This window comes from Acyrthosiphon pisum, chromosome A1, assembly GCF_005508785.2.
Source record: "Acyrthosiphon pisum isolate AL4f chromosome A1, pea_aphid_22Mar2018_4r6ur, whole genome shotgun sequence".
NCBI classification, from domain to species: Eukaryota; Metazoa; Arthropoda; class Insecta; order Hemiptera; family Aphididae; genus Acyrthosiphon; species Acyrthosiphon pisum.
The window spans coordinates 24383767-24402155 of record NC_042494.1 but is presented as its reverse complement, the minus strand read 5'-3'; the positions used below and the strand labels follow the sequence as shown (position 1 = coordinate 24402155).

Genomic DNA, 18389 nt, shown 5'->3' with positions numbered 1-18389 from the left:
CACCACTCTTGTTCTCAAAATGTTTTGTCGCAGACGTTAATCACGCTGCTCTCTAGATTCTTGTGCATAACTCTGTGCTGCCCTGATTCTTTGAGCTGCGTTTCTTGCAACAATTTCTTTAGCCGATTCATGATGTCTTACAACACGTTTGCGTCGTGCCTCATTGCTATACGCATTGTCGAGGTTAGACTTTTTTGGCGGCATTTTACTAAAAACAAATGTGAATCATAAAATATCTGTTTATAGTTTGTTTTTTCCCGTGGCAACGACTTAAATGTTCACTATAATTCTGTATTGAAATTTATAGAACGAATCATTTTATACGACGTCACTCATGGCAACCATTTAAAAACAAAAATTTCGATCTGAAATCTCAAAATTCCCGTTTTAGCACCTACCGGGGTTGCTCCTCTCACGATGAAAACTATCCTATCTTTTAAGTTGGACCAAATAACACACGGTGTAAAAAATTTCATCAAAATCGGTTAAGTGGTTTAGGAGTCCATTGAGGACAAACATTGTGACACGAGATTTATATATATTAAGATGTACGTTTACATGAAGTTAATTTAGTAAACCTTTATTATCTTCTAAATACCAGGAGATCCATTTTAAGGATCTCCACATATTATTTCGAAAAGTCTTAACTTTTTTGAAAATATTATTTTTTATATAATTTGATGTAATTTCAAAACAACATTTCTGAAATCAATAAATATTGTTTACTATTTTTTTATTGATATACATTTTTAAGTGTTTTAGTTTATTAAGTGACGTAGATAAGTTTTTATTTCATATTCCGGAGCACAATGTTATTCGGAGTGTTCCAATGCATAATAATCATATTTTCGAAATAATGAGTAGACATAAGTTAAATGGTTCACCATGTAATATAACACAAAGTAGTAATTTTTTAGATCGTCCAATTCATTTGATACAGGTAATAGTTATAAGGAGATAAGCCAAAATGATATTTTTTCTACACAATAATAAATATTGTGTTGTAATTTATAATGAAGAAATGCAATTTACACCAATTAGTATCATAATAATATTATATTTTCGACGAGTTTATTGAAAGTGGAGAATAATAAAAGACTTTAGGTTTTTTTTCAATGGCTCGAGCGGGAATGACGCTGTATTATAATATATATTATATTTATTATTTATACGTATACTGTATATTATATTAGGTACAACTCCGGGTACAACAAAAATATTGAACGATCGTTAACATAATATATAATCGGTTTTACAGGTATAATAATATTAACTCCTCTATCACTATATTATTATTATTATAAAACCGTCGGGCACATAAAACATTTCTGCTAACCTAACGTGCGGGGAGCGTAAATAATATTATCGCCCACGTGCAATACACTTGACAGAAAAGGACCATTATAGAAATAATTATTAGTACCTACACCGCAGCTACCTATATAATATTATTGTTTGTTTTACCCCCAAACAGAGTATGGTCCGCGTAAAACATGTATTAAATAATGATAATGATAGTATTATTATTATAATGAATGCGTATTTGCGAACAATATCATTGGACAATGTGTACACGCGGAACCCGCAATATGCGTTTGGTGAAATAGATTGAATGATCATCAATGCGATTCGTATTTCAAATATTATAGAATAACAAACGTCATATTATATTATCATTGTAATGTACACCTACAGTATAACAGCCAAGTGTATTTGTCTATTGTGTTGTACTATTGTGATACTGTGATAGCACTTGTACATTACACATATTATTATTATATGTATAGTATAAATGTGTAATAAATCTCTGTGGACAGCATGTATACAGTTAAGTCATATTATAATAATATCATCTCCGTCGTCGTAGGTATAAAGGTATTGACACATTGAACGTTTTGACTTTAACTCGTTGTACCTACACTTGGTGCGATTGTTGCTTGTCGTGTGATCGCATTTTGCCGATAAAATCACTCTGAATACGAATAATGATATAGGTATTATATACCTACCTAAGAGTTAGTCACTAACCGCAGTGTGTATACCTTCGCGCGCATGACCCACGAAATAACTCCCATTCCGATACAGCTAAATATATTATAATAATATTGTCTAATGTTTATACTGTGCAAAACAAACCGAAATAATATAATATATATTACTTAAAATCGATTACGAAAATAAACAGTAGGTACTTTCGTTTGCAATCCCCCCCAACTTAGCCGTAGCCCCCCAAAAACCTAGGACATACAATTTTAATATGCTATATTGCAATAGTCTGCTTGCCTTTAATATATTCAACCCCCCCCCCCCCCCAAACCAAAAGTTGAAATTGCGCCTATGCTCACAAGTTGATTACTATAAACTTTTAGATGGACATATTATTTTCATATTTCATAGAGTCTGAAATGAAATATTTCGTTAAAATAAATTTCATGAAATTTTAAAACCCAAGTTTATCTAGCTAGATACATTTATTAAATCCTCAATATTTGACAATATTGATGATAGTATTATTTTGTTTTTTTCAAGCTTAAGCTATTGTACATACCTACACTATGCAGGCGTTTTTGAATGATATTCGATGTCATATTATACAATTTTAATCATATAGAAGGCATTTCATAAACGATTTATAGTATATTGTACATATTATGAGAGATTTATTTTTATTTTTCATTAATCCTATGATTTATAGGAAATTTGAAATATTATTAAATTATAGTTTATTTTGTTATGAATCGAGGGACACCAAACCTCAAAATCATAAATTTGACACTTAAGAGGTGTTTTTTTGTGTCAATGACGTTATAGTTTGATTTTGTGTATTATACTCAGTGTCTTCGTAATATTATTATTATTATTATTATATGTATGTAGATACATATATATATACATCAAAACACAAACAAGAATAACAGACGAAATGCCTGAATAAAATTATATAAAACGATTAGCCTTGCTTCAATCACGCACATTATACCTATATATAATATAGTCACATCATTGTAGAAATGCAGGATATTGGTGTAATGATATTGTTATAATGCCAAATTATAAAACAAAGATAGGTAAACCCAATCAAATAAATATGTTGAGGTCTAAAACTGCTGGGGTCAGTACATGCGGAGTCCAAAATTGATAAATTGGATATTGGACAACGGATATTTACTTAATTGCTTTATGTTGAATATCTCCGCAGTTGTTATCAAAATACAAAGTGCGAAGAAACATTTTATTACATTTAAGTAGTTACTACAAACATTGTCTTACACAAAATACGAACATTTTTTTTTTTTTTGATAACAGTAATAATATTTTATAAAATATATTATGTACCTACCATGTTTCAAACATTAAATTGTATAAGCTTAATCTCATAATTATTGTATATTAAGTTTAATAATACGAGCAAATATAGTAATACAATTAATACATAAAGGTAATAATATTTATAAATATATAGGCACTATACGTACTAATAAGTTAAAAATTAAATTTGTTTTAAACTTCAATTTAACTGGCTAATTAATTTTCTAATTTACTTAACAATATGGCTTTTCCAGTTGATTTTAAATAAAAAAGTTCATCAAGATTATACAATACTATTATATATACTTAATATAAAATGTATAATGTAGGTATATAACTATAATAAGTTACATCTGTATCGCTATAGTTATAACTAACTAATTAATTATTTGTTTATCATGCTGTAGGCTTAAGTTAATGCTTTTACAAATAAACATATTCGCTAATTAAGTCGACACAAACGTCTAATTGACAAATAACTACACATGATGTATTGTGAAATAAAAAAGAATAGTTCGTGCATTTTTAACAAAATATTTAGATGCTATTATTTAAAATAGTTGAAAGTTGCACAATCACTATATGATATGTGACACATGAGGTAATTAAAAAAAAGATTAATTAATTTTAGTCGACTGAGTTAGATTAACCTGTTTTAGGTAGGTACTTAATACCACCTATAGATACTTATTATATATTTTACAGTACAATTTACAACTAAATTGCGGCAATAAACTGTATCGGCACTGATAAAATGAAAGTTTCATTTAACATGTGCCATCAGTTGCAGTACTATGTGGCTAGAGTGATTGAACGCTAATAAAACCGTGGCCGACATTAATTAGAATTCCATTTGCGTCCCGCCCTTCTACCGTAGTACGGTTTCTGCTAGTTTATAGGCTAAGCTAGCCATTGGCCATAGATGAATACATATTGTTGTGCGGAATGCATAGAAAAATGGCGGCGGACCGCTACCAAGAACTGCCGTGGTCACCGCGGTTAACCAATCGGTCTCAGACATCATGTGGCCGTATCACCACTACCCTGCCACCGCAAAAACTTGACGGTATAAACAATTATACTAGTCAACAAAATATAACGTTGACACCTATAATATAATATACCACTGAGGCTGTGATGTCCTGGGGGGAGGGGGTGGGGGGCACATTTGCACCAGCTTTTTTTTAAAACGCCTTTTTTGGCCTGCCAACAATAAAATATTTAAGTGGCGATATATAAGTGTTTTATATTATATTATATATTATTTTATATTTTTTTAGTATTAAAAAAAATATATATATTGTACTAATGTTTAACTTCCAAGAATGTATACTAATAATTACCCTAATAATAATGACATACACAGTAGGTACACATAAGTTCCTCAAAAATAGTAACAATACTGTGATATTTTCATACTAATATAAGTGACATATTAAACAAATTATACAAATATTCTACTGTTTTTGTCCCCACTTGACCGCCCCCCCCCAAAAAAAAAAAAGCTTTCTGTGTGGCCTAGTTGGTAATGATTTGAATGGCCTGCTGCAAACATTTCGGCACCAACAAAAAAAAGTTGAAATGACGCCCCTGCACACCGAGGCACTGACCAATGGTTCTCATAATCTAATTGAGCTGCACCGCATCTTATCCTTGTATAATGTAGAGTTCGTTGAAAGATGTAGCCGTGGGCCTCGAGAATCAATCCGAAATCCGAATTAATCCTCATCGATATTATTATAATATACTTAGGCAGTTGCATTGTAAAATGTATATACAATAATGCTTGGACCATAGTACTATTTGAAAATAATACTACGAGTATATTTCAGAATTGATTATAAACTATTATAGTGTTTTTTAATAAATACCTATATATATATATATACCATTACATACCTGAATAGTATATTTTTTTCTACTAGTCGAAAACGATATTACTGTGTCATATAACTATAATATTATAAAAGTTGCAAACAAATTAACATTCCTCGCTCTTGGGGCTCCGTAAATTTTTTTACTGGCTCACTGGCTCTATGAACGAAAAAATTTGATAACGACGCTGGTAAGTACCTTGTATAGATATTTCAATGCACAATAATGATGCTACGGTTGATGTACATATACGGTTGACTACATTGATTCTCGTTTACAAATCACAACGGTATAGCAAATACCTAGGTATGACCCATATAATTTATATAAGTTAAATAATATTAGTCGCTTAACGTATTACTTGGAATTACTACGTAATGTACCTATATAATATTATTATAAACACGCATTATTTATGTTTGTTGCACGTCATACACTCATACCAATAGTATTATAGTCGACGAGAAGTCTGATAAATGATAATTCTACGGAATACCGTCTCTTTGAAATTTCTTATATAATTTTCATATATTTTACTTATTCACATTTTATATACCTATTTAGTCATTTAAAATACATTTTGGCGTTCCCATACAACGGTACCCACCTTGATGACGGCCATTTCTAAAATAATATGGATATTTAAGCAGAATCAATAAAAGAAAAGTATTTTTTGGACTTCCAATCACCCGAAAAATGTTTATTAGTGACTTTGGAAAACGGAATTTGGTTAATTTATTTTCAGTTGAAAAAACATAATATATTTAAATTTGCTTAGGATTTTATAATTTTATCACAAATTATGATAATCCGGTGGCTATGACATTGTTGTCATACGTGCACGAACATTTTAAGAATGAGGATGAAATAAATTACATCTCTACAAACTGTTTGCTATAAATATGTGCTCGTATAATATTATGATAATATAATATTATTATGCACTCACTTTACTAGTTTTAAATACACTTTGTTTTTTAAGTGACTTTCTGCGCATCTAATCACATGATAACATAAAAATGATAAGAATAATTCTAGAACATGTAAAATAAAAATTTGCAATTTTTAATCGCATGTGTCTAATGGATAAAATATATTATGTAATGTACATTCGTATAATAATCCGTGATTAGTAGTTAGTACGTATCTAATTATTCATATTTTCGATGTCAATATATTATTATTATGCATTGTATAGGTAAATGATTTATAAGTTATATAATTCGTGTTTCTACGTAGTCCGTTCGTAAAGAGGAAAACTTAATTTATAAAATTTACATATAAATAGATTATAGATACAGAAATTGATTTAAATTCTCGTAATATATTGTTGGTAGTTACTAGAATTCGTTCTCCTTGATTATTTCCATACTTTATGGTACCTAATTTAAATTAAAATTAATTATATAATAGTATTTTATATTCATGATAATCATAAATAGCGAATATTATCAACTAAATCGACTATCAAAAATATACTTTTAAGCAATTAGTATTATAAAAGAAGTATATATAATAAAACAATATATTATACATAACATTGGACGAAAAATGTCGAGATGCAATTTTTCTTACATGTTATTATCATATTTAGATTTTTAAAGCGAGTAAAGAGTGTCTAGAATTCTAGAGGATTAGAACATAGTTGTAAAATTTGATCAAAAATCTAAAATGTCTGTGTCACGACGACGTTACTTAGATCGTAGACGTCTAGTCGCGTTTTTCGGTCAAAATATATTGACAACAAAATAATTTAAAATTTAAATGCACCCGATTTAGTGCCGATAATAGTGCAATAATTGATTTTGGTATAGTATAATATTATATTACCTAGGTATATGTATATTATGTGTAGTGTGTCATGTTTTTATCCTGCAAACATTACTTAGAAAACAATATATTATATAATACTGTGCCAATATACGATGTAGTGTTTTGTATTCAAAGTGAGAGAGAGTGAGGGACACGCTATTAGTTTTACGATCACGCGTATACCCATTACATACGGACTGCACGTGCACTATCAAATTATTATTAGAATTTTCCCTTTTATCACGGTAACTCGAATATTATTGCCTTGCACACGAATAAATCCGTACGTGTTACCGATCATAATAACATACATAGTATTTCAATTTTTACGTATAATATTCAGCCAAATAAATTGCGTAATATAATAGCTAGGTATGTAAGGTAGGTTTATGTAGTATAACAGCGGTTTTTAACCTTTTGTAGATCACGGACCCCTGATGAAAGATTTCTAGAAATCACGGACCCCCTTAACAAATTTTTTTCGAATACCTTTTTTTTTACAAAACATCTCATGTTATCATAACCAAAATTATAGTAATTATTTTATATAACAAGTAACATAAGCAGACTTAACGATACATACACATTTATAATTATTTTATTACAATTATTTTTTTATAAAAATGTAATATAAAACCATAATTGAGTACGATCGATCAATTGGTGGCAGTAAAAATAAGACTGCCGAGACTACAGTTCTGTACACATTTTCATTTCGAATGAACAAGAAAACTGATTATACTATTAGTAAATATTAATAATAGAATTATTTGGTGTAGAATCTACATATTATATATATATAAAAAAAAAAATAATCCAACAATATTTTAATAATGCATTCATGTCAATTATTTTAAAATACAAATTATTATATTCTCGCATCAAATTTACAGCAAACAGTTACATTGATTTTGAGTGATGTTTTTTTTTTTTTTTTTTAACATTAATTTCAGTGTGCTTTGTACCTAGTTTTTATCATAGACTGTTTTAAGTACCCATCGGACTCTCAATCGTTAATCTCTTTGACAATATCTGATAGGTAATCTTAAACTCTCCTATACAATATTCAGACGGTGTCGAATAAAATAAATTAAAAGTATTTTTTAAAGCATCTTAATATAGTTATAGAAATATGATATTATAATTTGTATAGCTTTTTTAGTATTATTTTATAATGTTATGTTTAATTACGAAGAGTTTTATATTCGTCAAAACTGTGCTAGTAAAAGTAATTTTTGGGTAAAGAGAAAAAAAAGATAAGTTATAGACCACAAGACGTACCTACACTGAATATTATAATTTACCGATACTTATATCTAGGTATATTGAGTATTGACAAAGCTGAACACCGACTAGTTAGAAATGTACAACAACCTTATATTGAGTGTATGACATAATATTATCTAATCTAAAGTGTTAAGAACAAAAAGAAACTTTCGTAAAAAGTATTTATTTTTGTTTTCATTGCAAAGATTAAAATGTTTTGTAGGTACACATTATGCCAATCGCCAAATGGATAATATAATTAGTAGTCCTTATATACTTATTATATGGCCCATGTAATAATTAATAGATACACTTCTTATCATATTATATTTATTGTAATACACAGTTTAAACAAGTTTAAGGTCAGCACTCACGACACACTGCAAAGGTCGCGGTAAAATTATTTTCTCCTGGTGGTGGCGTCGCTGCGGTAGCGATAAAATGATGCCGAACACAATTTACCGCCACCGCCGAGTATTCAATTTAATTAATCAACCATCACCAACAATTATTTTAGTTAGATAATTATCAACTTAACGGTCTTAACGTATTACTTTAAGTTTGAACAAACGTGTCTTAAGTTTATATTTTAAACTATCAACAAAATGTACTTCTAACTTGTATTCCCACTTCAGTTATTATTTTCACCAACTAGAAAAACTTTTAACACAACTATTACAGAATAAATGAAAATTTGAGAAACCAATTTTATTTATGTTCTAACTTTATACATTTTTATAATAAAGTAATATTTCATTTCAACTAGTTGAAAAAACGACTAACTTGTCCAGCCAAATAAACCTTTGTCAATTGATAATATTGACACCCTACCTGGCTACCCATGTGTTCATATATATTACGTCATTTACTCCAAGTTATCTTTTCTTTTTAAGTCTTAAAGACTGGAAGAGTACGTGATCTATATTCAAAATAGGTATATTAAATATTTTTATCATTGTTACTTTTTTACGATTCTATATTATTGAGTTGTTTTTATTTTGTTTTGAAATTATTGATAAATGTATTGCAGTTACATTATACGATTATTATAATATTCTAACAACAGCGAATTCATAAAAACATCCAAGCTCGACTTATTTTTTTTTTTTTAGAATTATGTAATTCCGACCCTAAAAGCAATAACTTAGATACCACATGTATACTTAGAGTGGCGACTTCAAAACACTTTATTAGTGATATACTGATCATTTCAATGATAGTAGGATATATTATTATGTACTAATTATCATGCTGTAGTACCCATTTTTAAATTTTTAACTTGAGCCGCCAAGCTAAATTAAATTATTTATCAGACTATTTTAACATAATTTATATCCATGGTTACAGTTATAACTATAGGCTTATCTATAAAATGATATCATTACTTTTATAGCTGTTTTCTTTTTTTATATACTTAAAGTGCGGGCCGCGTGGATGATATTATCTAATAAAATTTTGAAAAGACTCTACAATTATTTCTAATTAAATTAGCTATAACTCTGTTGATATTGTTAAAAATTAATTGAAGAATACAGCGTGCACTTCTACGTTTTCAATTATATGATTGTACTTTCGTACTTTATTGTTTAACTACATATTTGCTATGCTTTCTCAAGAATTTTTTTTCCTGAATCGTGTTGCTTTCTGTTATTATTATACCCTGCTAGTTTTCGCTTGTTGTATTGCTTATGGGTATGTGTGAATTTTAGGGCACTATTTTCTTTTTTACAATTAGCGCAACCCTGCTGGGTCGTTGGATCGTCTTATGGCATATTACAACAAAATATATTGATGGACGGAATGCCCTAAAGGCGTCGAAAAAAATAAAACATATGCTGTCATATGTGTGTTTTAAGTTAACCGTTGTCGATATTCAACTAACATGCCCCGTGTTAAGGTTCCCTGATTAATATGTATACAATCCTGCGGATGTACAATTATTGTATTATATTGGTTCTGGTGAAGTTACACGCAACAGTGAATCTAATTGTAATTGCATACTACAAAATGTTCAGCTTTTTCGTTTTATATATATTTCCGCCACTATTTCAACACGACGACGAGTCAATAGGCGCTGAGGTGTTTGATTATTCCGATTTGCGATTTTCTATGTTCCCATCGCGGTCGTCGCACTGTTGACGCAATATATAATATTATTATTATTATTATTTACATACATCCTGGTAGCTTCACTAGGTACGCGAATATGCAGATACTCCATCTGCTGTCGTCTGTGCATAATTCGGAAAAAAAGATGTTTGAACAAACATGTTTTACATACACAAAAGAACTTTTGACTTTTGCGAACAAACGGCGTCGCCGTTGTAGATCACGAGTTTTGCATCTGCCGGCATATAATAATATTCACCAGCTGTGACTGTATATTATAACACGTGATTCAAACGTCGTGGTAGGTACTTTCACACTTCGTGGCCGAGCCTATTGTAAAATAAATCGAAAACAGATGTTCGATAAAATATAAATATGTATCCACATTTTCGGCACTGACGAGGAAGCGCGATTAATTCTCGACGTTTAAATACGCGTTGAATCGTATCTAACTAAGATATGCGTTATTCACACTGATTTCTGCAGTTTAAAGCTGCACTAAGCAAGGCTGGGCAAGTTAATGATTTTTTTTAACTCAGTTAAGTTAAATTAATATGCACCAATAACCAAAAGTTTAAAGTTAATTTAACTATAGGTTAACTACTTAACTAAGTTAAGTTAAAACTTAATCCACACTTTTTATTAAGTTAAAAAAAAATTAATTTGTTTATACAACACTAGACTACTCAATTTTTACCAACCCAAAACTAAATTATAGACTTTAGTGTTTATACATTATACAGTATTTTCATATTATAGTAAGATTCGAATGATATACATTTTTTACTTTAAACAATTCACGGTAAATATTTTTTGACATAAAAACGAAATAGATTGAATTGTGAAATATAATACAATTAAAAACAAAATAAATTAACTCAACTTACATCTTGAAATGAAAATTAACTCGTTTATTTCACGTTAATTAAAAAAGAAATTTAGTAAGTTAACAGTTAAAATAATGAAAAGCCAAAAGTAACTAGTAAAGTTAAAAAGTTAATACAAAATTAACTTATTAACTTAACTTTAACTTTTTAACTCGTTAATGCCCAGCATTGGCAGTAAGTCACTGTTGACGCAATATAATATTATTATTATTTACATACATACTGGTAGTTTCACTAGGTACGCGAATATGCAGATACTCTCCATCTGCCGTCGTCCGTGCATTATTCGGAAAAAAATATGTTTGAACAAAAATGTTTTACATACGCAAAAGAACTTTTGACTTTTACGAACAAACGGCGGTGCCGTTGTTGATCACGACTTTTGCGGCTGCTGACATATAATAACATTCACCAGCTGTGACTGTATATTGTAATGTCGTTGTAGGTACTTTCACACTTCGTGGCTGAGCCTATTGTCAAATAAATAGAAAACAGACTTTCGATAAAATATAAATATATATCCACATTTTCGACACTGACGAGGAAACGCGATTAATTATCGACGTGTGAATCGCACGTCCTGTTATGTTAACTAAGAGATGTGTTATGTACTGATTGCTGCAGTTTAAAGCAGTAAGTTTAGCAGGCGATGATTTTGGTTTCATGACGTGTCAGATAAGCATATTTGACCTGTTTTTCGGGATTTATATTTTTATACAACCCTGACTGTTATGTACGATCTATTTTTTTTTTTTACAATTTAGATTAGGCATTAATGTTTTTAAATATTAAAACAGAGAACATGCAGACTATACATAATATTATGGAATAATATGATTTATATTATTCCATATTTAAAAATTTTAAGATGTCCCGATGAATTCTATATCCATACGCGTAAATCGATAAATTTGCTTGCAAGGAAACATTTTTGATTGATTTATTTCGAGATTAGGTCTTGTATAATATAGTTACATGTTTAGGTAATAAAGTCCATCGGAATCGATCCAGTCACAACTAAATTTGCTACTGCGTAGGATATTATAGATATATATAGAGGGACCTTCCTGCAAGTTCAAAAGTGAAGTGTATTGGGCCGGTGAATTGGTTGCTATAATTATTATTATTTGGAACTATCGTAACGCGAAAATTAGAACGATTAGCGAGCGGAACGATTCAAGTAGTCGACGGAACCGTTCGAATAATTAACGACGAAAATAAAACTGAATTGTAGATCTGTTTTTGCCGATGACTATTAATATAAGTCAACGGCAGAGGTCACGAAACAAATTTACCGCATTCGTACCGAACGCACTGGATTTCCACGGTCAACTTATACCGCCATCGCCACTAAAAGGCCGGCTTTTCAAAGTCACGTTCACTGAAAATTGGAAAGTACTTTGCGATATAAAATCGATGCAGAACCGTCGCCGGCGTCGGCGTTGTCGTAGACTTCAAGTAAAAATAATTTACACAAACAACGGGTCAAATTTTGTATTTTATTATTTTTTTTTTCCGAGAATCTGCAGTCCTCCTATTAGGGAGGTTATAACTTATATAAGTGACGACAGTGACTATTATAAAAACATTTTTTGTTACACAGTTATTATAATATTGGTGCACAAGAAAAATGATCGTTTGACAGATAGTTTTTCTTAAAAAGTGTTTTGACAGATAGTTTTTCTTAAAAAGTGTTTTTACAATATAGTTTGTATATTAAAGATTTTACATAATCATTTAAATAAATATCATTTTTTTTTTTACAATTCAAGTATGTAGGTAGTGAAAACGACAAGAACTACTTATCTGCAAATTTAAAAACTTTCAATTATTTTTTCAACAATAAAACCTTAATCTAAATACAATGTACTTGATCTCTATCTATGGGCCAATATAGTTATTGTATTTATTTTCCTAAAGAGGAATTTCGCTTATATCACTGAAATATAATTTATTACGACTTACAACAACGGATTTCTTGGACAATTTATTAAAACACTATTTTACCAGCAGTAAATTGTGCTTTGTAACTTAAGTTATGAAATAAAACTAAAACAAACTTGATTAAATTATCATATTAAAAAAGACGCAAACTTTTTTGTCAATTTAGTACGTATTGACGGAAGCTTTGTAAAGTATTTGAGTAAAAGTATTCAAATTTCAAATACTTTTTAAATACCTACTTAATTATATTGTATTTTAAATACTTTTTCTTTGTAATTTATATATTTTTATTTTCCATTTAATCACGTTATAACATGAGAATATTGAATAATATATTTTTTTTATGCGACTTATACACCCAACATACAATTCAAATACATTGATAAAAAAAATATGAGTACCTACTTTTTAATTACACCAAATTATAGGTACAGTGTACAATTTTCAATAAAATTAATAAAAAACATTAATATGCTAAAAAATAGTTTGTAAAAAAATTTTAATTTTTTGATAGTATCAGCTATAAATTCTTTTAAATACTTTTCAAAATAATTATTTGTATAATATGTATATTATGGGCCTATTTGAATACTTTTAAAAATTGCATAATTCGTGGCTTACCTACGTAATTTTATGAAGTAATGGTACAGAACTATAATAATAAAGATTATTTGATTGTATAGGTAAATGAATACATATGGCTAATTCACTTGATAGTATAGTTTTAGAGTTCTCATTAATTGAAGAGTTGATGAATCTGGTTCTACCTTAGAGATAATATTAATTATTATGATGTTTTTGATTTAAGATATTGTAAGATTACATCAATACAATCATACATCCCGTCTGTGAATATTAGAGAAGTGCTTTCATTCAATTAGAATGATGAACAATAATTTAAACACTATAAATAAAAATGTTATCAGTTCATCTTTACCTAAAACGAAGTATTATAGAATATGAGTAATAAAACAGGGACTGTTGTAGTTAACACTGCCCAAAGTGGACTGGAGAATTATAAATATTCCGGAAACTTATAATTTTGAATACCTATACATTGCCGATCAAAATCGGGCAGTTTCAGATTGACTGTGCACATTGCCCGATGATCCACTTTGTCCGTATTATAATATATATATTTCACGTTGGATTTTCACGACAATAAATTATGTGTGCCATTTTAATCGTAATGTTTCATAAATACTGTATGGTATATGTGTATAACTATACTTATTATAATATAATATGAGTATAATGACAGCCGATAAGAATATTGTAAGATAATAAATTTCATTAACGGTAATAACAAGACATGTATAATATAGAACGTGAACTGTCGTTAGGTGTTTGAACACTATTAATACTGAATATAGATAATATTACTATATTTTTGTCTACCTTTCTTAAATAATAATCAATAATATTTTTAAAGGACAATACTTTGGTATTGAATAAACTTTTAAGTTATCTATAATTTGCAAAATGTTAAAAGAATGTAGGTATGGTAAATATGAGAAAATGTATTAAAAAAGATATTTAATTAATTAATTAGGTTATTAACTTGTAAAATCAAAAAAAAAAAAACATTAAAACCATGTACATCCAATTTATCTTAAATTAAAACCAATAAAAACATGACTTTTAATTAATGGATAATATATTATATATCGATAAAGTATATTTTAAACACAATATTTTTTTAAAACTATAAAGGACATTTTGAGTATTAAATCTAGTTTACGTTTACTTTTTAAAAATAATTATATGTTTTTATTATGTTTGTAGACGAAATGTATAAATCAAGAATTTCATCTCAGTGTCAAGTAATTTTCATAAAAAGTTGTTTAAAACTTAAAATCAAAAAGTTCTAAATTTATATTAAAATTAACAGGCTATTTTAATTTTTTTTTTTCATTCAAAAAATATGAGTTGGAAAAACGCCAAAAGTTCTTTTATGTGTTCACAGTGTACTATGTATTGTATTTTCACCTTATTGTTCAAACAGTACAGAGGTACTATATTATATTAAATTTTTTCTACTTTAACACATTGAGTGCCAGGCCACAAACGACAAAACTGACCATTCTGCCCGGGACATTTTTTTTATAATGTGTTTACCATATAAATGTGTATCATTATCAATACACACGGCACAAATAAACAAATTAGTTGTGTATTGAAATTGATACACATGGCACTCAAAGTGTTAAATAACAAAAATATATATTTTATAAACAATTACTTTTAACTTTTTAAGCTAATTCAAATACAGTCGACTCTCGGTAACTCGAAGCTCAAGGGGAAAAAATAAAATTCTACTTACTAAAAATTTCGAGTTATAAATATCTCAATGTATTATTGTTATTTGAAGGGGAATTTTATTTATTCGGGATGTCAAGAATTTTGAGTTATCAAGGTTCGAGTTACCGAGAGTCGACTGTAATATATTATGTTTCTTAATATTTAAAAAAGAAAAAAAGTAAAATTAATATTAGTAAATTTGGTTGGATATAATATGGTTAATTTTAAGTATCTTAATAATAGTGAGTAATATAATACACTATTCCCAAAAATAGTCCGTTGTCGCTTGAAAAAAATATTTAAGACGATTAAAAGAAGTATTGTGAATGTGAAAAGTATCTATTTTTAGAGAATATTTATTTGACAAATGAAAACATCATTCAAACTGCAAAGGTTTACCTATTAAAATATACATTTTAGATTTAAACTTAAATAAATAATTCAAATACTCATGTTATTCATTGATTCTGTATGGTAACTGTATAATATAATAACTTAAATAGGATAATTATTTAGTGGAAAAAAAAATAATTCAAATTGAAACACGCGAACAAACAAAACTAACTGTATAAATTGTATGCATATTGCATATTATACTATCTTATAATATTTTAAATGTAACATTTCGATTGTAAGTGCTCATCTTTATAATGTAAGGAACGCATCTTAAATATATATAAATACTATACAAACAATAATATACGGAGAATAATTTATTTGTATCTTCTAAAAAAGATTTTATAGGTATACTAATAATTGAAAAAAAAAAAAAAAAAATATTGATACTTAAATCTGACATAATAGAATACTGCGATTTTTGCAGGTATAAGTATATTATATATACATAAAATATAAATACGTATTATAAGTCACAGAAAGATGGTCAAATATACTTTACATATAACTCTGATTACTAGTATATTATGCTAACCTATGCGTTCTAAAGGACCGAAAGAACGTCTTTTTCAACGTGATCAAATAAGCGCTATACTGATTGAAGTTCTCTATATTATACTACAATGCCGTAATTTAAATTTGATGAAATCTAAAACGTATGGTTTTAAAAATACTTCGGTGATTTGGCTTTTGTCATCCGGCGCACTAATGCGCCAAGTCCACGTGTGACAGTTATAACTTATAACTGTCAACGTTAAAATTTTCGCCTTTGAATATTTATTTTTATTTCTACACACCTCGTTTTATCTATAAAAATATGATGTACACCTATTGTAGTATAGTGGATACCTACAGATAATTTAGAAAATTAAATTAACATAATATATAAATAGCATCACTTAATACAATATGATGCATTAATATCGTAAGTAGGTAACATATTTTTTTTTAGATTTCGGTTCACCTGAAATCGTCTGTGAACCTGTGTGTTTGATTAGTTCTAACATAATACTATAACAAATTAAATATATCAATAATATTATATTATTCTCTTAATATAGTGTGTCCCTATATCGTTTTGCGTAATTTCCCAAAAACGTTTATAGGTAGTAGCATAGGCACAAATAGGGGTGGGGGGTCTTTAGGGGATAAGCCCTCCCAAAAATGTCCATAGCCCCCCAAACATTTCCTTCGTTTTGTTTTAAACTTATTTCATATTATCAAAGTAAGGCTTTAGCTCCCCCAAATCCCAAATGCAGAGTTTAACAATATTAAAAGTATTCGATTATAATATGTTAGTCGGGTGTTATTTCCCACAAAAGAAAGTTACAAACAAAACGCTTGAACAATGTGCGTGTAAATAAGGAAATTAATAATCTGCATCGCATAATGATCCCTTTGTACCGTTAAAATCGGCCACACGCTGACTGGCGTTTCAACTTTACCGGAATGCTTCCTTGTACACGTTTTACGTTTTTTTTTTCACAGGCGTTGTACACTCCATCGACCATGGTTCCTTTGATTCCGGCCAGACGGAACCCTGGGCCGCCAGTTATAAGTCCACGCCCGGCCCAATACAAGTTGCCGCCTCCGCCGCGCGCCACCAACGGCTGTGCGGGCGATCCGCCGACCGACCGACAGACCGTCAGAGGGTTCATCGACGACCATGCCAAAGACACCGCGGTCGTGGTCCAACAGCAGCCCCAGCAACCGCAGCAACCGCAGCAACCGCAGCCACCACAGCAGCCGCCGCAACTGCGCGCCAGAAGATTCAAAGTGCCGCCACCCATCAAATGCATTTCCGAGCCGCTGGACGGTGGTAGCCGCGAGAGTTACGAGATGATGACGCCCGCCGCGACCATGTCTCCGAATCGACAGGTGAGGGGTGATAAGGGGACAAGAGGTATTTCGATTGACATTATATTACAATAATATTGGCCGTGACGTTGGCCCGCCCACGTGTGTACAGTACCTTAGCTATACCTGCCTATCTTTTTTGGCGTTATTTCACAAGGTTATGATTAGAGACCAGATTTATATGCACAAAAAGACCTCAAAATATGCTTCTAAAAATGCTCTTATATGTTACAAAATATGCATTTATTTTTAAATATACACATAAAATTGAATCGAAAACATATTATTTAAAATTATGTAAAAAATAAGTATTAATTAATTAAGTAATAAAAGAGGTATATAAGGGTTTTAATAGTATAAAAAAGTATATTTTTGTCATATTCACTAAATTTTTCACCATTTAACGTTATTTATCTTCAATGTATAAAATATTATCCCTGATCGACTTCCGTCGAACATTTGAACTCTATTATAGGAACAACGAATTTATTTATATTAATATTATAATAATAATATATACATATGATCTTTTTTTTGGCAATAATGACTGGTCGTAATATTATCGATATTATGAAGCTGTGAACGTGAAAATACGACGAAAAACAAATATATGTGCTATAAATAATAATATGC

General features: G+C 29.3%; 1 protein-coding gene across 1 annotated transcript in view; it reads left to right on the top strand.

Annotated features, from left to right (window-relative positions):
* The window catches only part of LOC100570053 (atrial natriuretic peptide-converting enzyme-like), a 133302-nt gene that overhangs the window by 28364 nt on the left and 86549 nt on the right, over window positions 1–18389 (top strand). Inside the window, exon 3 of the mRNA XM_029486831.1 lies at window positions 17388–17777. Within this exon, the coding sequence (XP_029342691.1) occupies window positions 17388–17777 (390 nt within the window). The remainder of the gene's footprint in view (window positions 1–17387; window positions 17778–18389) is intronic.